Source organism: Scyliorhinus torazame, chromosome 2 (assembly GCF_047496885.1).
Source record: "Scyliorhinus torazame isolate Kashiwa2021f chromosome 2, sScyTor2.1, whole genome shotgun sequence".
In the NCBI taxonomy this organism is placed as follows: Eukaryota; Metazoa; Chordata; class Chondrichthyes; order Carcharhiniformes; family Scyliorhinidae; genus Scyliorhinus; species Scyliorhinus torazame.
Window position 1 is genome coordinate 123,991,210 of NC_092708.1, and position 26,913 is coordinate 124,018,122.

General features: G+C 49.7%; 1 protein-coding gene across 3 annotated transcripts in view; it reads right to left on the minus strand.

Moving 5' to 3' along the window:
• LOC140391655 (lysosomal cholesterol signaling protein-like) overlaps positions 1 to 26,913 on the minus strand; it is a 163,617-nt gene that overhangs the window by 27,030 nt on the left and 109,674 nt on the right. For all 3 annotated transcript variants that reach the window (XM_072476355.1, XM_072476365.1, XM_072476375.1), the window contains exons 9-10: positions 18,051 to 18,144; positions 4,247 to 4,460 (exon numbers count right to left, since the gene is read on the minus strand). In XM_072476355.1, coding sequence (XP_072332456.1) covers positions 4,247 to 4,460; positions 18,051 to 18,144 — 308 coding nt within the window. The remainder of the gene's footprint in view (positions 1 to 4,246; positions 4,461 to 18,050; positions 18,145 to 26,913) is intronic.

Genomic DNA, 26,913 nt, shown 5'->3' on the forward strand with positions numbered 1-26,913 from the left:
TCAATGACCAGCTCTTCAGTTTTGCTGGCATTGAGGGAGAGATTGTTGTCGCTGCACCACTCCACTAGGTTCTCTATCCCCCTCCTGTATTCGGACTCATTGTTATTAGAGATCCGGCCCACTATGGTCGTATCGTCAGCAAACTTTGTAGATGGAGTTTGAACCAAATTTTGCCACGCAGTCGTATGTGTGCAGGGAGTAGGGTAGGGGGCTAAGTACGCAGCCTTGCGGGGCGCCGGTGTTGAGGACTATTGTGGAGGAGGTGTTGTTGTTCATTCTTACTGATTGTGGTCTGTTGGTCAGAAAATCGTGGATTCAGTTGCAGAGTGGGGAGCCAAGTCCTAGGTTTTGGAGCTTTGATTATGAGCTTGGCTGGGATTATGGCGTTGAAGGCGGAGTTCTAGTCAATAAATAGGACTCTGGTGTAGGAGTCCTTGTTGTCGAGATACTCTAGGGATGAGTGTAGGGCCATGGAAATGGCGTCTGCTGTGGACCAGTTGCGACGGTATGTGAATTGCAGTGGATCAAGGTTTTCTGGAAGTATGGAGGTGTTGCGCTTTATGATCAACCTCTCGAAGCACTTCATTACGACTGAAGTCAGGGCCACCGGATGGTAGTCATTGAGGCACGTTGCCTGGTTCTTCTTTGGCACTGGTATGATGATGGTCTTCTTGAAGCAGGTGGGGACCTCGGAGTGGAGTAGGGACAGGTTAAAGATGTCCGCGAACACCTCTGCCAGCTGGTCCACGCAGACTCGCCTTCCGAGGGTTCACTTTCAGGAAGGCCGATCTGACTTTCGAAGCTGTGGTGGTGGGTATGGGAGAGTTATGGGCTGCTGGGGCACTCAACAGCAGATTATTGGTTACCTGCTCGAACCGAGCATAGAATGCATTGAGTTCATCGGGGAGGGGTGTGCTGCTGCCATAGATACTGCTCAGCTTTGCTTTGTAGCCCGTTATGTTGTTTAGTCCTTGTTACAACCGCTGAGAGTCTGTCTGTGACTCTAGCTTGGTTTGATATTCTCTCTTGGCATCTCGGATGGCTTTGCGGAGGTCGTACCTGGATTTCTTGTATAGGTCAGGGTCGTCTGCCTTGAACGCCTCAGATCTGTCCTTCAGTAGAGAGTCAATCTCGCGATTGAGCCATGGTTTCCGGTTGGGGAATGTACGCACTGCTTTCTTTGGCACGCAGTCGTCCACACATTTGCTGATGAAGTCTGTGACGGTTGGTGGCATACTAATTTAAGTTGGTCGCTGAGTTCTTAAATATGGACGTGTCCACTGTTTCTAAGCAGTCACATAAGAGCTCTTCTGTTTCCTCGGACCAGCACTGCACGACCTTCTTAGCTGGATTCTCCCGCTTGAGTTTCTGCTTGTATGCCGGGAGAAGGAGCACAGTCTTATGGTCTGATTTCCCAAAGTGCGGTCGGGGGTGAAATGGTAGGCGCCCTTGATTTTTCAGTAGCTGTGGTCAAGAGTGTTGTTGCCCCTGGTGGGACAGGAGATGTGCTGGTGCAATTTTGGCAGCACACTCGAGGTTGGCCTTGTTGAAGTCTCCGGCCACGATGAACAAGGCCTCCGGGTGTTCTGTTTCGTAGTTGTTTATAACTGTGTACAGTTCGTCCACCACCTTCCTCACTTCTGCCTGGGGTGGGATGTAGACCGCTGTGATAATGGCTGAAGTGAACTCATGTGGAAGATAGTATGGGCGGCACTTCACGGTCAGGTATTCCAGGTCCCGGGAGCAGTAGGTCGCCAGGGTCACCACATCCAAGCACCAGGAGGAGTTGATGAGGAGGCAAACTCCTCCACCCTTTGCTTTGCCTGATGACGCGGTGCGGTCCGCTCGGTGAATTGAGAAGCCTTCAGGTTGTATGGCACAGTCTGGTGAGGCGGGGGTGAGCCATGTCTCTGTGAAACAGGGCACATAGCAGTCTCTTACTTCCCTCTGAGAGGCAAGTCTAGAGTTAAGTTCACCCAGCTTGTTTTCGATCGCTTGGACGTTTGCCAGGAGTATGCTGGGGAGAGGGGTCTTGAAACCGCGTTGCTTCAGTCTAACCTGCAGACCTCCGCGTTTCCCTCGCTTCCTCGGACGGCGGCTGCGGATAGATGGTGCCGGGATCCGATGGGAGTCGTCAGCCCTTGTGGAAGGTAGGTGGTTGCATCTGGCGGGGTCCAGGGCGCTGGCGGGGACCAGGGCGCTGGTTACATTTCTGGGGTCGCGTCTGGCAGGGTCCTGGGCGCTGGTTGAGGTAGAGGGGTTGCTCGGGGGCCATGTTTGCAATCCAGATGGGTCCCGGAGTTCTGCGGGCACGGGCACCTTGCAGCGCGTTCGGGTTCTCGCATGGGGTCTCTGCCATTTCGGGGATCCTGAGTCGTGGGCAGGGGCTTTCTGAGGCAGGTTGGGCTGAGTCCCGTGGTCTGTTTCCTCCCTGGGGTCGGGTCTTGAAGTAGGCCCAGTCGAGATGGATTTTTCTTCTCAAGGACAGGGGGGGGGGGGGGGGGGGGGGGGGATCACTGTCACTGGCGTCGGAATCTCATTTAAAATTTATCTGAAGAAGAAGGGACCATAATTACGGTGTACGTGGTTGGCTGCCAACTTAATTAATTATTGCATTAAGAGTCAGCACTCTTGTAAAAGAACTATGGGCTTGCTGTTTCCAAACTTAGATGGTCGCAAAGTACCCAGAGTGACAAAATTAATCATTGATTTTTGTTTTGCTGGACTCGGGATCCACAGGCTACAAGGTGCTCCGACACCCTTGGAAGGTCACCCAGCAAACCCTGCTGGAATTTGCCAGTGGCTTTCTGGAGGTGGTGTATGGGCCAGTCATAGTCAGGCAGTCTGTGCCCAATCGAGGGATCCAGCTTTAGGGGGCTGGGCCACTGCAAGCCAAACCAAGCCGTTGCGTCCGAAACACCTCCCCCTCTCCCAGGACACGTCCATCCCACCTCCCCTCAACTTGATCTGGGGGTCCCACGATAATCCTAGGCCTCTGCTAGGTGCACAGCCACCATCAATATCTGCTTTCACTGGTTTTCATGGCATGAAGACTGCTGGCCTCTGATTTGCCAATAGCTCTCAGTGGGCTTCTGCCATTGGGGGCCCCAATTGCAGAGAAGGCCTGATAGTGGCCATTCTTGATCTCATCAAACCATCCCACAGAACCAACCCGCTGAAAGAGCACCCGACCTAGGCTCACTTCCTCGCCTTATCCATGTAACTCCATAATCCCACCTAACCTGCACCTCTTTGGACACTAAGGGACAATTGATCATGGCCAATCCACCTAACGTGCACATTTTTGGACTGTGGGAGGAAACCGGAACATCCGGAGGAAACCCATGCAGACACGGGGAGAAAGTGCAAACTCCACACAGTCACCCAGGCTGAAATTGAACCCGGGTCCCTGGCACTGTGAGACAGCACTGCTAACCACTGTGCCACCGTACCTAGGGAAAGACTTTTATAAAGACTTATATATAACCAGGTTGTTGGTTGTTACGAACCAAGTTGTAACCAGCACTAAATGGCATCCTGGAGAGGTCTCCCAGGATCTGCCCGTGAGACCCGGGCACCGGGTGAATCGGTGTCCAGGTATTTAAATGAGTCATTAGGCTCATTTAAATATTCAGATCTGGTTCTTACCCGGCGCCGGGCATAAAAGGGTCGTTGAATCGCGCCCCCCCAAAAAAATGGATTTGAGGAGTCATGTGACCTTTTCTTTCCTGGCAAACATACTTGTAAAAATACAAGGCCCTGGAACTAGCCGTCATATCTGGATGAGATTAAATTGCAAACAAACTTTCAAGACATCTCACTGAGAAGTGATTAAAATGCAACAAATCTTTCCTGTGGTTAATTGCTGCCCTTATTCATATAATTAAAGAAAGTAGTTAACAATATTTTTTGTAAACCTTGTGGCTTTGAAGTGGAATTCCAAGAAATGGGTGTGCAAACCCCCCAACTCTACCACAAAGATGTGTGAATGGGTGAAACTTAGACCCCATTATTTGACAATGACCAAGTCATGAGAGACCATTTCTCCCATGCAGACATAGGGAGAATGTGCAAGCTCCACACGGACAATGAACACGGCCGGGATCGAACCCGGGTCCTCGGCGCTGTGAGGCAGCAGTACTAACCACTGCACCACTGTGCCGCCCATACAGAAGTTTTAAGGAGGAAAGAGGTAACAAATGCCACATCTGTCATTCCATGCTGTATCAAGTAAACAAACAAATACCTTCACTTTCTCCAGTTGCAAATTCTGCATCAGGTGCTACATTTTTAGCTGTTGGTTGGATTTCTTTCAGTCTAGGGTCCACACTAGTATTGCTGGAAATAGAGTTGCGCTGTAGTATCTGGTAAGCATTATTATGCCTGTTCCGACTCAGTAACATCAATGATGAGCCCGCAAGAACAATGCTGCAGGACAGTACCAATGCAGTACTAATAACCTGTAAATGAGAAACATGTGAAGGGGAAAACAAAAACACACACATCATAGCCCTTCAAAAAGTGTGAATTTGAAGATCAGATCAATTGAAAATACAGAATGCAGCCTCTTGTAGCAAACAGATTTTTGGTCATATTTCTATTCATACATGGATCATATCTTTTTGGAAGCTCTTTCAAATGGAGGTAGTAATTGTTAGTGGGTACTCTGGTGGCTCTAGTTAATTTATATGCACTGAACTGGGATGATACAGCTTTCGTCAACAATTTGTTGGTTTCTATTCCCAATCTAGACTCGCACCAGCAAATTCGTGGGGGGGTATAGGTTTCTCCTTCCTTGGATATTTGGCAATAGTTATTTTAGATCATACTCCACATTTTGTGTTGGATAAAGGCCCCGCTCAGCGCCCCACAAGGAAGCTGGATACGATGTTGCTGGAGGACAAGGGATTCTGTGATAGGCTATCCTCCACCATTGGGGAGCACATTGATTTTAATAGAAGTGAGACTATCTCGCCTTCCACGTTGTGGGAGGCTCAGACAGTGGTCATTAAGAGGGAGATAATCTCTTATAGGGCACATAAAGAGAAGAGTTAAAGGATCGAAAGACAGAGGTTGCTTGATTCCATCCTTCAGGTGGACTGCCAGTACTGGCTTACCACGACACCAGAGTCGTTAGCAAGCAGGAAGAAATTACAGATGGACTTTGCGCTGTTCTCAACGGGCCAAAGCAGTGCATCTGCTGCGACGCTCGAGGGAGGCATTTTATGAATATGGGGAGAAGGCCAGTTGCCTTTTAGTGCACTAACTGAGGCGGCAGGCTGTCTCATGCGAGATAGTACAGCTGAAGGACCTTAGTGGCAGGTTGGTCTCAGCCCCACGTAAGGTCAATGAGTTTTTTTGAGGCCTTTTGTCGCAGACTTTCTAAGTCAGAAACCCTGGATGATAGGTTGCCCATGACGGAATTTTTGGATGGCTTGTCCATCCCAGTTGTAGAGTGAGAGAGAAGAGAGGAGTTGGAGCCCCCATTCAGCCCAGAGGAGATCATGAAATGCATTGGGTTGATACAGTTGGGTATGGATACAGGCCCGGATGGATTCCCGATAGAATTTTACAAGAAATTTGCGGGTCAGCTGATCCATTGATGTTAAATATGTTTAATGATTCCTTGACCCAGGAGGTATTGCCAATTGCATTGGCACAGGCATCATTCTCTTTGATTTTAAAGAAGGATAAGGATACGACAGTATATAGGTCGTATCACCCTATTTCGTTATTGAATGCAGACGCTAAGCTATTGCTGAAAGTTTTAGCAATGTGCTTGGAGTCCTGCCTTACGGGGTTATTTTGGAGGAACAGACTGGGTTTGTTAAGGGCAGCCAGCTTTCAGCCAACATACAGCGCTTGCTTAATATTATTTCTCTCAAGTCCCTGAGCCAGAGGTGATTATTTAAATGTTCGCTGATGAGGTGGTTTAGAAGGTGGAATGGGGTATCTGTTCGAAGTCCTTGGAAGGTTTGGGTTTGTGCATATATTTATATCTTGGATCCGTCTTTTATATAGAGCCCCCACTGGTAGTGTTCGTACGAATGCCCTGAGTTCGGAATACTTTGTAAAATAGAGGTATGAGGCAGGGTTGCCCATTGTTCCTCCTATTGTTTGCCTTGGCAATTGAGCCTCTGGACAGAGCATTGAGGTCATCAATGGGGTAGAGGGGAATAAAGAGGGAGGGAGCATAGGATGTCCTTGTACGCAGATGTTCTGCTGTTGTATAATGGATCCTCTCTCCAGCGTAGAGCAGATAATGAAGTCAGTTATGGGTTTTGGCTCCATTTCGGGAAAAAGTTGAATCTGGACAAAAGCGAATATTCTCTGGTGAACTCCCTGGAGGGTGGTGCCGATTTGGGGATGTTGCCTATTCGCTTGGCCAGAGCTAGCTTTCGTTAGCTGGAAATCCGGGTGGCCCACCACTGGGCCTCGCTGCATAAACTTAATTTTATAGCCTACTGAACTGGGTTAAGTTCACATTGAAAAAATGGGAGAACCTCCCTCTGTCCTTGGCAGGCAAGGTTCAGTCAGTAAAAAATAATGTCCTTTCCAGGTTTTTATGTTTGTTTCAGTGTCACCCAATTGTCCTTCCCAAATCTTTCTTTGTGGAGGTGAATAAATCGATTTCCTCCTTTATTTGGGCGGGCAAAACTCCACAGATTCATTGGAAGTGTCTGCAGAGGGGAAGATATCGGCGCTACCAAATTTGTTACTTTACTATTGGGCGGCAAACATTGAGAAAGTAGAGGGGTGGCTTAAAGGTCCTGATTTCATATGGGGGTGGACAGAGGCATGCTTGTAAGGGTATTAGTTCGAGGGCCTTGGTTACGGCCCCTCTTCCACCTTCCCCCCCGCAATGTTTACATCAAGTCCGGTGGTGGTGGCTACTCTGCGGATATGGAGACATTTCAACAATATTTTAGGTTGTCAGCCCCAATCTGCAGAAATCAGCATTTTGTTCCAGTGGTTTTGGACTCATTGTTCGGGTCTTGGGGGAGGGAGGGGTTGGCGTGGTTTGGGTACATATAGGGCAGGATTCTCCCCTGCCCGGCGGGCGGTACTGGCGCCGAGAGTGGCGTGAACCACTCCGGCGTCGGGCCGCCCGGAAGGTGCGGAATCCTCCGCGCCTTCAGGGGTAAGCCGGCGCCGGCGGGATTGGCGCCGCGCCAACCAGCGCGGAAGGGGCTTGGCGCCGCATCAACCGACACCGAAGGGCCTCCGCCGGCTGGCGCGAGTTGGCGCATGCGCGGGAGCGCCAGATTGTGCTGGTGTCATCCCAGCTCATGCACAGGAGGGGTTCGTCTCCGCACCGGCCATGGCGGAGATCCACAGCAGACGTGCGGAGGGAAAGAGTGCCCCCACAGCACAGGCCCGCCCGCGGATCGGTGGGCCCCGATCGCGGGCCAGGCCACCGTGGGGGCACCCCCTGGGGCCAGATTCACCCCGCAAGCCCCCCCACCAGAGGACCCCAGAGGCCACCCACAGAGCCAGGTCCTGCCGGTAAGTACCAGATCTAATTTACGCCAGCGGGACCAGCCTAAAACAGGCAGCCGCTCGGCCCATTGTGGGCCGGAGAATCGCCGTGGGGGCCGCTGCAAACGGCCGCCGCGGTGCGATTCCCACCCCCGCCAAAACCCCGGCGCCGGAGAATTCGGCAGCTTGCGGGAGCGGGATTCACGCCGCCCCCCGGCAAATCCCGACCATAGTTGGGAAGTTCACCGGTTTTGAAGATTTGTTGGGGAATTTCCAACTTCTGGGGCGAAATTCTCCCGAAACGGCGCGATGTCCGCCGACTGGCGCCCAAAACAACGCCAATAAGACGGGCATCGCGCCGCCCCAAAGGTGCGGAATGCTCCGCATCTTTGGGGGCCGAGCCCCAACATTGAGGGGCTAGGCCGACGCCGGAGGAATTTCCGCCCTGCCAGCTGGCGGAAACGGCCTTTGTTGCCCCGCCAGCTAGCGCGGAAATGACATCCCCGGGTGGCGCATGCGCGGGAGCGTCAGCGGCCGCTGACAGTTTCCCACGCATGCGCAGTGGAGGGAGTCTCTTCCGCCTCCGCCATGGTGGAGACCATGGCGGAGGCGGAAGGGAAAGAGTGCCCCCACGGCACAGGCCCGCCCGCGGATCGGTGGGCCCCGATCGCGGGCCAGGCCACCGTGGGGGCACCCCCCTGGGCCAGATCGCCCCGCGCCCCCCCCAGGACCCCGGAGCCCGCCCACGCCACCTTGTCCCGCCGTTCAAAAGGTGGTTTAATCCACGCCGGCGGGACAGGCAATTTATCGGCGGGACTTCAGCCCATACGGGCCGGAGAATCGAGCGGGGGGCCCGCCAACCGGCGCTGCCCGATTCCCACCCCCGCCAAATATCCGGTGCCGGAGACTTCGGCAATCGGCAGGGGCGTGATTCACGGCAGCCCCCGGCGATTCTCCAACCCGGCGGGAGATCGGAGAATGACGCCCCTGAAGTCTAATCTATTTAGGTTTTTTCAAGTGTGTGACTTTTTGCACAAGGATATTCCTTCATTCCCCTTGGCACCCTCGCTCTCTCTGTTGGACAGAGTCCTTTCGCTGGCTGAGTTGGGGGAGGGGAACATATCGGGATATTTATCGTCGGATTTTGTCAATAGAGCCAGCTCCGTTGGATGAGGTAAGAATAAGTGGAAGAGGGAGCTGGGTCCGGTTTTTGATGGAGGGGTGTGTGGAGTGAGATTCTTCACAGGGTCAACTCCACCTCCCCCTGTGCTAGGCTCAGCTTGATTCAGTTCAAGGTGGTGCATAGGGCACATCTGACCACGGCGCGGATGAGTGGGTTTTTACGGGAGTGGTAAGGGCGAGCGCTGTTCTCAGGGGGGGGCCAGCGAATCATACACACATGTTCTGGTCATGTCCTAAACTTGTGAGCTTTTGGTCTCCTTCCTCAACAGCATGCCAGGGATTTTTGGGATTGAACTGGAGCCTTGTCAGCTGGTGGCTATTTTTGGGGTCTCGGACTCGCTAGAGCTGCAGACGGGGGCGAAGGCAGATGCTCTTGCCTTTGCCTTGTTAATAGCCCGGAGACAAGTTCTGCTTGGGTGGACGACTCCGATTCTGCCCAGTGCTTTGTCATGGTTGAGTGACCTTATGGAGTCTTTGTACTTAGAGAAGGTCAAGTACATCCTGAGAGGGTCAGCAGAAAGATTTGACTCGAGGTGGCAGCCTTTCATTTCCTATTTCAGGGCGATGGTCACCGTCAGATGTTAGGGGGGGTGAAATTTGGGATTGTATTTGTTTTGTGTTTCTACTTTGTTATAGTGAAACATTTTCTCAATAAAAATATACATCTTTATAGAAGCTCTACCGTGCAAACAATTTATTTCACTGCAGCATTTTAGTTCTACTACACTAAACTTTGTACGATCTACCTTATTTTGCATGGGAGCCCTATCTAATGATTGAAAATGTCAGTACATTATAAGTAAGCTAGCTGTCACACTTTATTGTTGTCACAAGCTTATGAGCACAGTAAGAAGTCTTACAACACCAGGTTTAAGTCCAACAGGTTTGTTTCGAATCACTAGCTCTCGGAGCACTGCTCCTTCCTCAGGTGAATGAAGAGGTGGGTTCCAGAAATATATATATATATATATATATATATATATATAGACAAAGTCAATGATGCAAGACGATACTTTGAATGCGAGTCTTTGCAGGTAATTAAGTCTACAGGTCCAGACGGAGCAACTGGAGAGAGGGATAATCACAGGTTAAAGAGGTGTGAATTGTCTCAAGCCAGGACAGTTGGTAGGATTTTGCAAGCCCAGGCCAGATGGTGGGGGGTGAATTCAGGACGTGCGACAATGCAATGGGAGAGAAGCACTGGAGAATGACAGTGTAGTCAGCTCTTTCAAAGGTTACAATAAGTTCTGGAATGGTGGGAGGTGTTGAGCGAGGGTATATTTTTTTATTCTCCCTCTTTTTCACATTTTCTTCAAAATTTACACCCACCAACAAACAATCAATGGTAACAAATACAATGTCAATCCCCTCATCAACAACAACAATCCCATCCTCCCACCAACCCCCAAACAACAACCAACAAGGTGAAGGCTACAACATCTGCCTCCGCACCCGTTTCCAACCCCGGCTTGTCCGACACCCTGAATACGGCCTCGAGAGGGCCTCGGTCAAGTTTCATGTGCACCACCGTAGAGATTACCCTAAAAACCTTCTTTAAGTAATCTTCATGTTTTGGTCCTGTCCAAACTGATGAACAAGGGGCGAAAGTCTCCTACCCGCCCCGCCACATTTCTGCCCCGACCGGCCGGCGGGAGTCTCCGTAACACCGGCCGGTCAATGGGGTTTCCCATTGTGGGGCAGCCCCACGCCGTCGGGAAAACCCCGGGCGCCGGCAAAACGGAGACTCCCGCCGGCGGAGAATGACGCCCATGGTTTGGGCCCCCCCCCCCCCCCCCGCAACGTTCACACACGTCTTCTACCCTCTCACAGAGCCGGCTCATCCACACCTTTGTGAGGTGTGCTCTATATGCCACCTAAAAAAATAGTCTTTATTGTCACAAGTAGGCTTACATTGCAATGAAGTTACTGTGAAAAGCCACATTCTGGCGCCTGTCCGGGTACACAGAGGGAGAATTCAGAATGTCCAAATGACCTAACAGCACGTCTTTCGGGACTTGTGGGAGGAAACATTTTCCCCTGTTCCAGCCCATACTTCGCAACCAGCTCCTGCAATCCTGCAAACCGACTCCCTAAGAACAAATCCTTTAGTGCCCCAACTCACTTCTCCTCCCATCTCCAAAAATTCCCGTCCCACTTCCCTGGCTCAAATCTATGATTCCCCCAAATCGGCATTTCCCTTGACCCTGCCCCCAACAGGTTCGGAAGACCCAAACCCCCTGCCTGCCTTCCCCTCTGTAGCAGCACCTTTCTGACTCTGGCCACCTTCCCTCCCCATATGAAAGAGGTAATCCTTCCCTCAATCTTTGTTAAAAATGCCTTTGGCAGGAAGATCGGCAGGCATTGAAAAATAAACCAAAATCATGGTAACACATTCATTTTACCCGCCTGTACTCGACCCGCCAGTGACAGAGGGAGACCAGATCATCTTGCCAGATCAGCTTTCACCCTCCCCACCAAACTAGAAATGTTGTACCTGCAGAGTCCCCCCCAATCCCGAGCAACCTGCACCCCCAGATATCTAAAGTGAGTCCCTGCCTAACGGAATGGCAGCCCCCCCCCCCCCCCCCCCCCCCCCACACTCTGCCGAGACACCACAAAATAGTTTAATTTGTACCCCGAGAAAAACCCAAACACTCGAAGCAGCTCCAATATTTCTCCAATTCACACACTCGGTTATGACACGTATAACAGCAAATCATCCGCATATAATAACACCCTATGCTCTACCCTCCCCCACCACATTATCCCTTTCCATACCCCCCGGACTTCTTAAGACGATGGCCAGCAGCTCAATCGCGAGCGCAAACAACAGGGAGGGTATGGGACATCCCTGCCTAGTCCCACGGTGGAGAGAAAAATATCCCGAGCTGACATTATTTGCGCAGACACTCGCCCTCGGCTCCTTATACAGTAGCTTTATCCAGTCAAGAGTGAGTTTCTTTCTAATTGGACCAAGGTAGGTATGCATTTCCAGTGGAGATCAAAGTCAATACAGCCCTGCATTTCTTCACCTCCGGTTCCTTCTAGGTGACATTTGTAGAATTTCACAATCTCTTTTTCCACAGGTGCATCTCCTAGTTAAAGACACTCGGCGGCTCAGGAGCCACAGCCGGAGTCCTCCCGTGAGCCAGCACCATCGCTGAAAGCAGCTCGGACACCAGCCTTCCGCCCAAGACTCAGGAGACCCCGAGCTCGGGTCGGAGGATGACAGTGATTTTCTGTCACAGCTGTCTCCAACACCCTGCAGTATCCCAGAGGCACTCACCTTGGTTGGGCAGGTTAGTGAAGAGGCTCCTGGGACACTATCTGGAGCTCACCACACAGCTGATCCAGTGCCACTCTGGCACTGTCAGGACACCAGGTGGGCAGTGCCAGTGTGCCTGGATGCCTGATTGGCACTGCTAGGGATCTGGCCCGGGGTTCAAAAAAAAAAGGGGGGGAAAGAGATCGGGACATCCAGATAAAATAGTGATCTGATCTGCGAGGAGCCTTTCCTACCGGTGAGCTTTAGCTAGCCAGCTGGAAATCCCTCCAAGTGCAGTCTCGGTGGAGAGAATCTGCCCGAGGCCAAAACAAACTGGCAAAGTACCATTGAATAGCGAGATGTTTCTCAGTACCTCAAGTCCACTGAATCGCACCCATTCTTTTGTTACATTCTGGAACGCATTAACTGAAATGGTGATGACTATAGGACATACATTTGAAGAGAACCAATATGCATGGTTATGTGGAAAAAGCTGGATCTAATTTTAACAGTTCTTTTATGGAGCCAGTACAGAATGATAAGTCCAATCGCCCATTTCTGGGCTGTAAGTCTCTGTGACTTTATGAAATGACTGTAGAAAATAATTTAGTTCTGAACAGGTAAACAGGAATCAAGGCAATTAAGTCTTCAAGTCCTTGAATGGCGGAGCAGGCTCGAAGGGCCAGATGGCCTACTCCTGCTCCTAGTTCTTATGAATGTCAAAAAGGAGATAGTAAAGGCTCTGACCAGTTTTTCCAATCCTGACTCTTTTCCCTGGTTAACCGTACCGTTGATGGAATTCACATCCTTACCTTCGTCACTGGGGGAATTGTTCTTCCAGCCACCTTCTGAGCTGCACTACAATTTCCAATTCATACGAAGCTCTGCCGCTCGCATCTCTAGGTACCCAGTTCTGACTGGCCAACTCTGGCTCATTTCGCATTGTATTAAAGCGTTAGCTTTATTATAAAATCCCCTGTGGCATCTTTCCACTTTACCTATTGAAATCTCCTACAGCCCTAGCATTCTCAGTTAATTCAATTCCTCCTTGTACAGATTTCTCTGCGTCACTCCAACCCCACTGCCTTCGAACTAACACTAGTGGCAGATCCATGAACCATTGTGACCTTACATTCTGAAAATCTCTTCTGAAACTCTCCACATCTCTTTACACTCACAAAAGCCTCTTCAAAATTCAACTCTCCAGTCAAATAGTGAGTCTTTTCCCCCAGGTTTGATGTACTATGAATTGCCTTGGGATGTCACATTGCACCAAGACTGTACATAAGTTGCAAAAATATAATTGAAAAATAATGGATATTTACAGCGCTGCTTTTCAAGTAAAGTTATATTTCTCAGATTTCAGCTAAGACAAGAATACCAAGATGGAGCTTCTACAAACAAAGAACAAAGAAATGTACAGCACAGGAACAGGCCCTTCGGCCCTCCAAGCCCGTGCCGACCATGCTGCCCGACTAAACTACAATCTTCTATACTTCCTGGGTCCGTATCCCTCTATTCCCATCCTATTCATGTATTTGTCAAGATGCCCCTTAAATGTCACTATCGTCCCTGCTTCCACCACCTCCTCCGGTAGCGAGTTTCAGGCACCCACTACCCTCTGCGTAAAAAACTTGCCTCGTACATCTACTCTAAACCTTGCCCCTCTCACCTTAAACCTATGCCCCCTAGTAATTGACCCCTCTACCCTGGGGAAAAGCCTCTGACTATCCACTCTGTCTATGCCCCTCATAATTTTGTAGACCTCTATCAGGTCTCCCCTCAACTTCCTTCGTTCCAGTGAGAACAAACTGAGTTTATTCAACCCCTCCTCATAGCTAATGCCCTCCATACCAGGCAGCATTCTGGTAAATCTCTTCTGCACCCTCTCTAAAGCCTCCACATCCTTCTGGTAGTGTGGCGACCAGAATTGAACACTATACTCCAAGTGTGGCCTAACTAAGGTTCTATACAGCTGCAACATGACTTGCCAATTCTTATACTCAATGCCCCGGCTAATGAAGGCAAGCATGCCGTATGCCTTCTTGACTACCTTCTCCACCTGTGTTGCCCCTTTCAATGACCTGTGGACCTGTACTCCTAGATCTCTTTGACTTTCAATACTCTTGAGGGTTCTACCATTCACTGTATATTCCCTACCTGCATTAGACCTTCCAAAATGCATTATCTCACATTTGTCCGGATTAAACTCCATCTGCCATCTCTCCGCCCAAGTCTCCAAACAATCTAAATCCTGCTGTATCCTCCGACAGTCCTCATCCCTATCCGCAATTCCACCAACCTTTGTGTCGTCTGCAAACTTACTAATCAGACCAGTTACATTTTCCTCCAAATCATTTATATATACTACAAAGAGCAAAGGTCCCAACACTGATCCCTGTGGAACACCACTGGTCACAGCCGTCCAATTAGAAAAGCATCCTTCCATTGCTACTCTCTGCCTTCTATGGCCTAGCCAGTTCTGTATCCACCTTGCCAGCTCACCCCTGATCCCGTGTGACTTCACCTTTTGTACTAGTCTACCATGAGGGACCTTGTCAAAGGCCTTACTGAAGTCCATATAGACAACATCCACTGCCCTACCTGCATCAATCATCTTAGTGACCTCCTCGAAAAACTCTGTCAAGTTAGTGAGACACGACCTTCCCTTCACAAAACCGTGCTGCCTCTCACTAATACGTCCATTTGCTTCCAAATGGGAGTAGATCCTGTCTCGAAGAATTCTCTCCAGTAATTTCCCTACCACTGAAGTAAGGCTCACCAGCCTGTAGTTCCCGGGATTATCCTTGCTACCCTTCTTAAACAGAGGAACAACATTGGCTATTCTCCAGTCTTCCGGGACATCCCCTGAAGACAGCAAGGAGCCAAAGATTTCTGTCAAGGCCTCAGCAATTTCCTCTCCAGCCTCCTTCAGTATTCTGGGGTAGATCCCATCAGGCCCTGGGGACTTATCTACCGTAATATTTTTTAAGACATCCAACACCTCGTCTTTTTGGATCTCAATGTGACCCAGGCTATCTACACACCCTTCTCCAGACTCAACATCTACCAATTTCTTCTCTTTGGTGAATACTGATGCAAAGTATTCATTTAGTACCTCACCCATTTCCTCTGGCTCCACACATAGATTCCCTTGCCTATCGTTCAGTGGGCCAACCCTTTCCCTGGCTACCCTCTTGCTTTTTATGCACGTGTAAAAAGCCTTGGGATTTTCCTTAACCCTATTTGCCAATTACTTTTCGTGACCCCTTCTAGCCCTCCTGACTCCTTGCTTACGTTCCTTCCTACTTTCCTTATATTCCACGCATGCTTCGTCTGTTCCCAGCCTTTTAGCCCTGACAAATGCCTCCTTTTTCTTTTTGACGAGGCCTACAATATCTCTCGTCATCCAAGGTTCCCGAAAATTGCTGTATTTATCCTTCTTCCTCACAGGAACATGCCGGTCCTGAATTCCTTTCAACTGCCACTTGAAAGCCTCCCACATGTCAGATGTTGATTTGCCCTCAAACATCCGCCCCCAATCTATGTTCTTCAGTTCCCGCCTAATATTGTTATAATTAGCCTTCCCCCAATTTAGCACATTCATCCTAGGACCACTCTTATCCTTGTCCACCAGTACTTTAAAACTTACTGAATTGTGGTCACTGTTACCGAAATGCTCCCCTACTGAAACACCTACCACCTGGCCGGGCTCATTCCCCAATACCAGGTCCAGTACCGCCCCTTCCCTCGTTGGACTGTCTACATATTGTTTTAAGAAGCCCTCCTGGATGCTCCTTACAAACTCCGCCCCGCCTAAGCCCCTGGCACTAAGTGAGTCCCAGTCAATATTGGGGAAGTTGAAGTCTCCCATCACCACAACCCTGTTGTTTTTACTCTTTTCCAAAATCTGTCTACCTATCTGCTCCTCTATCTCCCGCTGGCTGTTGGGAGGCCTGTAGTAAACCCCCAACATTGTGACTGCACCCTTCTTATTCCTGATTTCTACCCATATAGCCTCACTGCCCTCTGAGGTGTCCTCCCGCAGTACAGCTGTGATATTCTCCCGAACCAGTAGCGCATCTCCGCCTCCCCTTTTACATCCCCCTCTATCGCGCCTGAAACATCTAAATCCTGGAACGTTTCGCTGCCAATCCTGCCCTTCCCTCAACCAGGTCTCTGTAATGGCAACAACATCATAGTTCCAAGTACTAATCCAAGCTCTAAGTTCATCTGCCTTACCCGTAATACTTCTTGCATTAAAACATATGCACTTCAGGCCACCAGACCCGCTGTGTTCAGCAACTTCTCCCTGTCTGCTCTGCCTCAGAGCCACACTGTCCCTATTCCCTAGTTCTCCCTCAATGCTCTCACCTTCTGACCTATCGCTCAGTCAATTCAATACAATAAAGAATACCGTGCATTTCCACAATTAGTCATTTGTTGACATAAAACTTGGAACTATGCTGTTTTATAATTATATGAACAGTCTTGTTAACATTAGTGAACAGTGAGACTACATATGTTAAATTTCACCCATCCATCTAATTTTTAGCAAATACGATAATGTATTGCAGAAGCACCTTTCAAAAGCCTAATTAATGTTCTAATAGATACACATTGTCTGAACATAGCAAATTACAGTATAATTCCTCCTTTATTGGCAATCTCACAAAGGCATTGTTCTCTTCCACGTCACTGAGGCTAATTATAGGTCCACTTATGGCTCCCTGACTGGGATCAGTTAACGAAGCAATGACCGAGGATTGAACTTTGGGAGCTAATTTATTTTTATGGCTCAGAACCCAAAACAAAAACACTGCAGATTATTTGCATACAACTTGGTCCTGTGAGCTACAGAAAAATGGAGGGATCTTAATACTCTCAGATCAAACTACCTCTTCCCTCTTAGCCTGATGAAAATCCAAGAAACTACCCAAACTTTTCTTAAGTCGCAAACTCGCAGCATCAGGGCTCATCATCCTGTGCATCTGCATCTCTCCTGAGCTATTCCTGCACACAAGTTCTGTCTTGGAGCTGCCCTATTGGTGCCAGTTATTAAGATTGACCTATAGATTACACTACAAAGAAGAGATCACTGGTGAGCACATAGCAATAGCAGTGATATTTCCCAGCTTCAGCTGGTCTTTGAAAATAAATCTGAAAGATTGTTTATTCTTTAACTCAATATGTCAATAGAGTACAGCAAGGTAAATATAATGGGTGGGAGACTGATGTGGAGCAGAAACAGCCAGCAAAAGAACTGTTTCTGTGTCAGAAATTCTATGTATAGGTGGATTTCATCATTGTAAGCCATAACTATTAAAGCTCATCTGTCCATTGTGATGCAGTTCCAACAAAACTCAAGCATGACACCATCCAGGAAGCTGTTCCAGTTTAGTTACAACACTGGCATACACCTAGCATTGTGGAAAATTATCCAGGAATGTCCTGTCCACAAAAGGCAGGAAAAAGCCAAACTGACGAATTACCGCCCCATCAGTCTACTCTTGATCATCAGCAAAGTGATGGGAGGAGTCATCAGCAATGTTATCAGGTGGCACTTATTCAGCAATAACCTGCTCACTGATGCTCACTTTGGATTCCGCTAGGGCCACTCCATTCCTGACTTCATTACAACCTTGGTCCAAACATGGACAAAGGAGCTAAACTCCAGAGGTGAGGTGGAGTGATGGCCCATGTCATCAAGGCTGCATTTGAACGAATATGGCAACAAGGAGCCCTGGCAAAACTGAAGTCACTGGGAATCAGGGCGAAAACTCTCTATTGGTTGGAGTCATACCTAGCACAAAGAAAGCTTTTCTTTTGATGATTTAAGCACTGAATGATAAAAATATGCTCCATCTTGACCTCAACAGTTTCACACTACCAAATTTCAAGTATTTCAAAATAAAGTATATAAAAAGTGAATTACTTTTACATTTCTCCAAACTTGCATGTTGGTCATAAATGCATCAGTGGTTTACATTATTCTAGGACAACAGTTGGAAGAAAATGTAGATCTCTGCAGACTGAATTTCCATGCTAGTCAGTGTATGTAAGAACTTGTACTTGTTTTAGCGATATACTTTGAAGGTGATTCAGAGATCCACTTAATTCATACCTGAGTATTTCCATAAAAGAATGCTGAATCTTCCAGTAGTTGTGTATTTGGATGACCAGTAATCAATAGCATTCCCACAACAAATGCCGGTATTCTAATAAAACAAAAACTTACAGCTATTAATTGCGAGAATAATGGGTCACAATAATGCATTAACAAATAAATTTAAAATGGATATTAGCTGAGGCAAGCATCATGAAATAAAGTCACATCTGTAGTACGGGTCTTATAGACATGGACATGGCAGAAAACTCACAATTAATCTTAACATAGACTTTCAGTACTGACATCAAGGTTTTTGATTACATATGTTTCAAGGTGACTTTAGCTGACATGCAAGCACTGCTGTGAATGCATGTATAATGTGTGAAATAAAATGTGCAAGGTGCAAAATCAGGCCTGCTTTAGATGCTTACAGGTTTAGAGGCATCAGTAACTCCTTTAAGCCTCCTGAGCACCTTTTATGAGTGTTGATTCACTCAGCTACACATTACAGCCTTGATTCAAACATGGAAAAAAAGAGCTGAATTCCAGGGGCGGGATTCTCCGGCCACGTCCGCCTGGTGACCGGAGAATCCTGCCTGAGGTCAATGGAGTTCTCGATTGTACGAGTTTCGCCAGTGGCGTTCTTGCGGCAGGTGGAGAATCAAGCCTCAGAAGTGAGAGTGACTACCCTTGACATCAAGGCAGCATCTCGCAGAGTGTAGCATCAAGGAGTTCTAGCAAAACTGGAGTCATTTGGAATCGGGTCAAAAACTCTTTGCTGGTTGGAGTCATACCTAGCATTAAGGAAGATGGTTGTGGTTGTTGGAGGTCAATCATGTCATCAGTTCCAGAGCATCACTGCAAGAGTTTCTCAGGGTAGTTTCCTAGGTCCAACCATCTTCTGCTGCTTCATCAGTGACGTTCCTTCCACCTTAAGATCAAAAGTACGAATCTTCGTTGATGACTGCCCAGTGTTCAGCACCATAGACCACTCCGTAAATACTGAAGCAATCCATGTCCAAATGCAGAAAGATTTGAACAATATCCAGGCTTGGGCTTTTAAGTGACAAGTAATATTCCTGCCACACAAATGCCAGACAATGAGTATCTCCAACAATAGATTATCTAACCATTGCCCCATGATATTTAATGACATTACCATCACTGGATCCTCAACTATCAACATCTTGGGAGTTTCCATTGACCAGAAACGGAACTGGACTTGTCATATAAATACTGTGGCTACTACGCAGGTCAGAGGCTATGAATCCTGCAGCGAGTAACTCACCTCTTGATTCCCCAGGAGTGTAAGGGAATGCTCTCCACTTGCCTGAATGAATGCAGCTCCAACAAAACTCAAACATGACACCATCCAGGAAGCTGTTCCAGTTTAGTTACAACACTGGCATACATCTAGCATTGTGGAAAATTATCCAGGAATGTCCTGTCCACAAAAGGCAGGAAAAATCCAAACTGGCGAATTACCGCCCCATCAGTCTACTCTTGATCATCAGCAAAGTGATGGGAGGAGTCATCAGCAATGTTATCAGGTGGCACTTATCCAGCAATAACCTGCTCACTGATGCTCACTTTGGATTCCGCTAGGGCCACTCCATTCCTGGCTTCATTACAACCTTGGTCCAAACATGGACAAAGGAGCTAAACTCCAGAGGTGAGGTGGAGTGATGGCCCATGTCATCAAGGCTGCATTTGAACGAATATGGCAACAAGGAGCCCTGGCAAAACTGAAGTCACTGGGAATCAGGGCGAAAACTCTCTATTGGTTGGAGTCATACCTAGCACAAAGAAAGCTTTCTGTAGTTCTTGGAGGTCAATCATTTCAGTGCCGGGACATCACTGCAGGAGTTCTCCAAGATAGTGTCCTCAGCCCAAGTAACTTCAGTTGCTTCATCAATGATATTCCCTCCATCGTAAGGTCTGAAATGGGGATGTTTGTAGGTGATTGCACAATGTTCAGCACTATTCACAAATCCTCAGGTTGTTACAATCTCAGCGGATGTAAATACAGGACAATCAGACCCCAGCATGAAAACTGACTTGATAGGTCCTAACTTAAAGAAATCACAGAGGGCAGTTACTGAACAGATTCACAAGAGCATGCTCGTATCCTTTTAAAACAAAAAATATTGAATTGAATTTGATTTGTCATGTGTACCGAGGTACAGTGAAAAGTATTGTTCTGCTTACAGTCTAGACAGATCATTCCATACATGAAAAACAGGACATGCATAAATATACGATGTAAATACATAGGCAGACAGTGGTGAGCATAAAGGTTATAGATCGTGTTAGTGCTAGAATTACATTTTAAGGACTTCCGGTGACGGCGGGCGGGAGGCGGCCGCACAATGGAGGGCTCCCGTTCAGGAACGGCATTTTCGGGCTTTAAGCCCGGTCCCAGGGTCCACGGAGGCGGCAGAAGCAGGGAGAAGGCACGGAGGAGGCACAGTGAAGACACAGGAGGAAAAAGAAAAACAAAGAAAAATGTCGAGGGTGAGCAAAAAAAACGGCCGAAAAAAAAACAGCCGAAGGTCCGTCGGGGAGTGGAAAGGTCACCGCGGGGTCACCAAGGAAAATGGAGGCTGGAGCACCAGGGAAGGTCGCACTGCTTACGGCTGAAGAAATAACTACGGTGATGGCTGCGGAATTTGAAAAGCAGTTGGCGCAGATTGCGAAATGCATGGAGACGGTGAGGAAGGAGATGAGGGAGGTTTTGAGTGTGCTGGTGGAGGAGGCGGTTTCCCCGGTGAGGACGGAGGTGGCGAGCGCAGTGGCGGAGGTGCGAGAGCAAGGGAGGAAGTGGAGGAGACGTTATTGCAGCACGGTGATCAACTTGCCTCGATGGGGAAAGAGATGCGGAAGGTGATGGACACTAACAAGGATCTGCGAGGAAAAATGGAAGACCTGGAAAACAGATCCAGACGACAGAATTTGAGGATTGTGGGGCTGCCCGAAGGAGTTAAAGGACCGAAGCCGACTGAGTATTTTGCCGCGATGCTGGCAAAACTATTGGGGGAGGGGGAGGATCCCTCCCGATATGAACTGGATCGGGCTCATCGGTCGTGGAGGCCTGTAGCAAAGGCGAGTGAGCCGCCAAGGGTAGTGACTCTATGCTTCCGTAGGTACAGTGTGAAGGAGAAGGTCCTGAACTGGGCCAAGCAGAAGCGGGTGGTGCAGTGGGCTGGAGCTGGTATACGTGTATACCAGGACTTTACGGTGGAGCTGGCAAGGAGGCGGGCTGCCTTCAACCGGGTGAAGAGGGCACTGTACATTAGCAAGGTGCGGTGCGGCATTGTATATCCAGCGAAGCTGAGGGTGACTTACAAGCTCAGGGACTTTTATTTTGGAACGGCGGAAGCAGCGGAGGAGTTTGCGAAAGCAGAAGGACTGTGGCAGAACTGACAAATTGCGGAATGGCCATGTGCCGATATAACCTCATGACTGCATTTTTCTTCTTTTTTGTATCACTGCGCGCAGGTGTAGAGGCTAAAGGAGCCAATGTGGTATATATTTGGACAATGGAAGGGACGGGACTTTCACTCGAAATGAGGGTTCTTTGGGGTGTAGGTGGATATGCGGGGTTTGTGTGCTAAAAGGGGATCTTTGAGCTTTCCTAGGGCCGGGCAAGTGGGAAAGGGGCCCGGGCGGGGCCTCCACGCTGGCTGGTTTAAGCCGGCCAGTGAACGGGCGTGAGGAGGGGTAGGGGCTGCGGCCACCGGAGCCTGGGAGAACAGGGTCCGAGTGGTCTAGCTGGGGTGGAAAGTTGGGGGGAAGGAACCGAGGTTGGGAGGAGGAGTTTTACAAGAGGCAGTGGACGGGAGGAGCTGGAGACCTGGGGGGGGGGGGGGGGGGGGGGGGGGGGGGGGGGGGGGGGGGGGGGGGGGGAGAGGAAGGAGGAGAGAGAGAGAGAGAGAGAAGAGCTGTGTAAGGTTAAGGGTGACTACGGGTAATCCCTGATTCCTTTTTGTCATTTGTTTATGTAAACATGTGGGTTGAGGTTTGGGGGTAGATGGGATCGTGACATATCTTACTGACTATTGTTTATTGTTGATGGACGTAAATGTGGGAGAAAATGTGAAAAAGGAGAATAAAAAAATAAAAAAGAATTACATTTTAAAAGGTTAGTACGGTTATAAGAGATGTAGGAAGAGTGTCTGTGTGATAGCTCACAGAGAGTCGCCATGTTCCAGTGCCATCTTGAGAAGTGAATAAAACGTTAATTAAAGAAAAATGAATTTTATTACACTGGACAAAAAGGTTGTAAAGATCGCAATCCAAATACCAGTAAATGACTCAAAGCACACCACTCCTTCACCCTACTATACCTTCACAGATACATCCAGATTCATAAAGATAAACAATTTACAAGATCCCCCTTATACTCTAATATTCAGGGTAAGTATGTAGTATATATAAATAAATAGGTGAACGGACACACCACACTCCAAAATGAGTGACAGAACCAGATTCTATGGATTTCTCATCAAACTGGATCCGGATTCGCAACGTCACCAAAAACAAGTCAGTTCTTCCTTTGGCCAGATCCGATCTGTTTCAGTGAAATCTGTCCACTTGAGCTATATTGATCACAGATGAATACAAAGGAATGAAAATATTGGACTGGATTCTCCGCTTCACAATGCCAGAAGAGTGATTTGCACATCCCGCGCTAGCGCTGTTAAGTGCTCACTTCCTCTTTTTCTCTGCAGAAAGCACTTAACTATCTTTGATATGGTCTAGAAGTTGTCAATCATAGCTAGATGTTTATAAACATTGCAGTTCGTTTCACAGCTGGGGACTTCAAAATAACTCAAGCATGAAGGAAGGTGAATGCAACCATACAGACAGCGGAGCATGTGTGGAAGCCTGATGTAAGTAATTTCACAGACAAATGAATGAAAGGCTTGCAGATCAAAGATCTGAGAGGGTTTAAATCCAGCTGACTGACTGAGGGGGTAGGGGTTGAATTGCTTGGTGGTGGTGGTGGTGGTGGTGGTGGTGGTGGTGGTGGTGGTGGTGGCTGCCCCCCCCCATGAATTTGCATGGCAAAGGATTGTGACTTACTTCCTGATTGCACTCCCAGCAATCAACTCCGGCGGAAGAACATAGGGCGAGATTCTCCATTTGGGAGGCTAAGGGAGCAATTCTCCCAAAGAATTTCTTTTTTTAAAGTTTTTTAACAACACAATTTTTCCCCCTTACAAACAATAACCACCCCCCCCCCCCCGTAACAAAATAACACAAAATCGCACTGAGCAAGATATATACATGGCAAAATGGTATATTTACATAGCTTTATACACTGGCTCTCGCCCGCACGTGCCAGTTTCCCCCCACCCTCCATGTTATCTCCTGCTCATTCCCCCCCCCTCCCCCACCCCCCCAAGGTTGCTGCTGACCGACCTTCCTCTAACGCTCCGCGAGGTAGTCGAGGAACGGTTGCCACCGCCTGTAGAACCCCTGCGCAGACCCTCTCAAAGCAAACTTAATCCCCCATTCTTCTAATCCCCGCCCGATGCCAGCCCTGGAACCCCCGTCCATCTTCCCCGGGACAAACCGGTGGTTACCCCTGATCGGGGACCACACCGAGGCTACCACTGCACCCCTGTGCCGTCTCCACTAGCCCCAGATCCTTAACGTTGCCGCCACCACCGGGCTCGTGGTATACTTTGATGGCGAGAACGGCAGCGGTGCCGTCACCAACGCCCCCAAGCTCGTTCCTTCACAGGACGCCATCTCCATCCTCTTCCATGCCGCCCCCTCTCCCTCCATAACCCACTTGCGGATCATCGCCACATTTGCTGCCCAGTAGTAGCTCCCCAGGTTTGGCAGCCCCAGCCCTCCTCGGTCCCTACTGCGTTCCAGGAACCCTCTCCTTACCCTCGGGGTCTTATTCGCCCACACAAACCCCATAATGCTCCTACCTACTCTCTTGAAAAAGCCCTTGTGATCACGATGGGAAAGCACTGAAACACAAACAAAAACCTCGGAAGGACCACCATTTTGACCGACTGCACTCCACCCGCCAACGAGAGCGGCAACATGTCCCATCTTTTGAAGTCCACCTCCATTTGGTCCACCAACCTCGTCAGATTCAATTTGTGTAGGGCCCCCCAACTCCTGGCTATCTGGATCCCCAGATACCGAAAGCTCTCCTCCGCCCTCCTCAGCGGTAGGTCCCCTATCCCTCTTTCTTGGTCCCCTGCCTGTAATACAAAAAGCTCACTCTTCCCTACATTGAGCTTATAGCCCGAGAACTCCCCAAACTCCCTCAGAGTCTGCATGACCTCCACCATCCCCTCCATTGGATCCGCCACGTACAGCAGCAGGTCATCCGCGTATAGCGACACCCGATGCTCTTCTCCCCCGCGGACCACCCCCCTCCATTTATTAGACTCCCTCAGTGATATGGCCAAGGGTTCGATTGCCAATGCAAACAACAGGTGGGACAAAGGGCACCCCTGCCTCGTCCCTCGGTACAGCCGAAAGTACTGCGACCTCCGCCGGTTCGGCACCACACTCGCCACCGGGGCACTGTAAAGGAGCTTAACCCAACTAATAAACCCTCCCCCGAACCCAAACCTACGCAGCACTTCCCAGAGGTACTCCCACTCTACTCGGTCAAAGGCCTTTTCCGCGTCCATAGCTGCCACTATCTCCGCCTCTCCCTCCTCCGATGTCATCATTATCACGTTTCAGAGCCGCCGCGCATTAGTATTTAATTGCCTGCCCTTTACGAATCCCGTCTGGTCCTCATGAATCACCCCCGGGACACAGTCCTCAATCCTCGTGGCCAGCACTTTTGCCAATAACTTAGCGTCCACATTGAGGAGCGAAATCGGCCTGTACGATCCACACTGCAGTGGGTCCTTGTCTCGCTTCAGAATCGAGGAAATTGTCGCCTCCGACATTGTCGGGGGCAGGGTCCCCATCTCTCTTGCCTCGTTAAAGGTCCTCACTAGTAGCGGGGCCAACAGGTCCACATACTTTCTATAGAACTCCACCGGGAACCCGTCTGGCCACGGGGCCTTCCCCGCCTGCATACTCCCCAAACCCTTACTCAACTCCTCCAACCCGATTGGTGACCCCAAACCAGCCGCCTCTTGCTCCTCCACCTTCGGGAACCGCAGTTGGTCTAGGAATCGTCTCATGCCCTCTTCCCCCCCTGGGGGCTGGGATCTGTACAGCTCTTCATAGAAGGCCTTGAATACCTTGTTTATTTTCGTTGCACTCTGAACCGTGGCTCCCCCTCCATCTTTGATTCCCCCTAGTTCCCTCGCTGCCGTCCTCTTACGGAGCTGGTGTGCCAGCATCCGACTGGCCTTTTCCCCGTACTCGTAGGTCGCCCCCTGCGCCTTCCTCCACTATGCCTCCGCCTTCCCCGTGGTCAACAGGTCAAACTCCGTCTGGAGCCGTCGCCTTTCCGCAAGTAATCTTTCCTCCGGGGCCTCTGCGTATCTCCTGTCCACTCGCAAAATCTCCCCCACTAACCTCTCCCTTTCCATGCCCTCGGTCTTCTCCCTATGAGCCCTGATGGAGATTATCTCTCCCCTGATCACCGCCTTCAACGCCTCCCATACCACCCCCACTCGCATCTCCCCGTTGTCGTTGGCCTCCAAGTACCTTCCGATACGCCCCCTCACCTTCCCACACACCACCTCATCTGCCAGCAGTCCCACGTCCAGCCGCCACAGCGGGCGTTGGTCCCTCTCCTCTCCCAGCCCCATTTCCACCCAGTGCGGGGCGAGGTCCGAAACGGCTATGGCCGAATACTCCGTCCCCTCCACCCTCGGGATGAGCGCCCTGCCCAGAACAAAGAAATTTATCCGGGAGTAGGCCTTGTGCACGTGGAAAAAGAAAGAAAATTCCCTGGCCTGCGGTCTTGCAAACCTCCATGGGTCCACTCCCCCCATCTGATCCATAAACCCCCTGAGCACCTTGGCCACCGCCGGCCTCTTTCCCGTCCTTGATCTGGAGCGGTCCAATGCTGGATCCAGCACTGTATTGAAGTCCCCTCCCATTATCAGTCCTCCTACCTCCAGGTCCGGAATGCGCCCCAACATGCGCTTCATGAATCCAGCATCATCCCAGTTCAGGGCGTATACATTTACCAACACCACCCACGTCCCTTGCAGCCTACCAGTCACCATCACATATCTCCCTCCATTATCCACTACGATAGTCTTGGCCTCAAGTGACACATGCTTTCCCACCAGAATTGCCACCCCTCTATTTTTCGCGTCCAGTCCCGAGTGAAATACCTGTCCTACCCATCACCTTCTCAAACTAACCTGGTCAGGCACCTTCAGGTGTGTCTCTTGGAGCATAGCCACGTCTGCCTTCAGTCCCTTTAAGTGCGCGAACACTCGAGCCCTCTTCACCGGCCCATTCAGGCCCCTCACGTTCCACGTTATCAGCCGGATTGGAGGGGCTCTCACCCCCCCCGCCGACTAGCCATCTCCTTTTCTGGGCCAATCCCGTATCCGCGTTTCCCTCACCCTCCAGTCCCCCAGCTGGGGGACCTCCGTCCCGACCAACTCTTGTGTGTCCCATTCCCGTTCGGCCAGTGCAGCAGCAACCCTCCCCCCCCCCTCCCGCTAGATCCCTGTCTAGCTTTTTGCTCCCCCCATATCACTCCCGTAAGTCAGCTGACACCTGCTGACCCTGGCTTCCCCCGCCATCCCTTTGAACACCCCGTGTGGGAGTCTCCCCATCAATATACGTTCCTTCGTTCCCCTTCCCGCCTTTCTTCCCGCGCACGGGAAAAGAACCCCGTGCTTTCCAAAGCCTGCCCCGCCCCCTCTGGCGCAGCTCCTGTCGCGGCCTTGTCTCTCTCCCCCAGCCCATATAACATTCC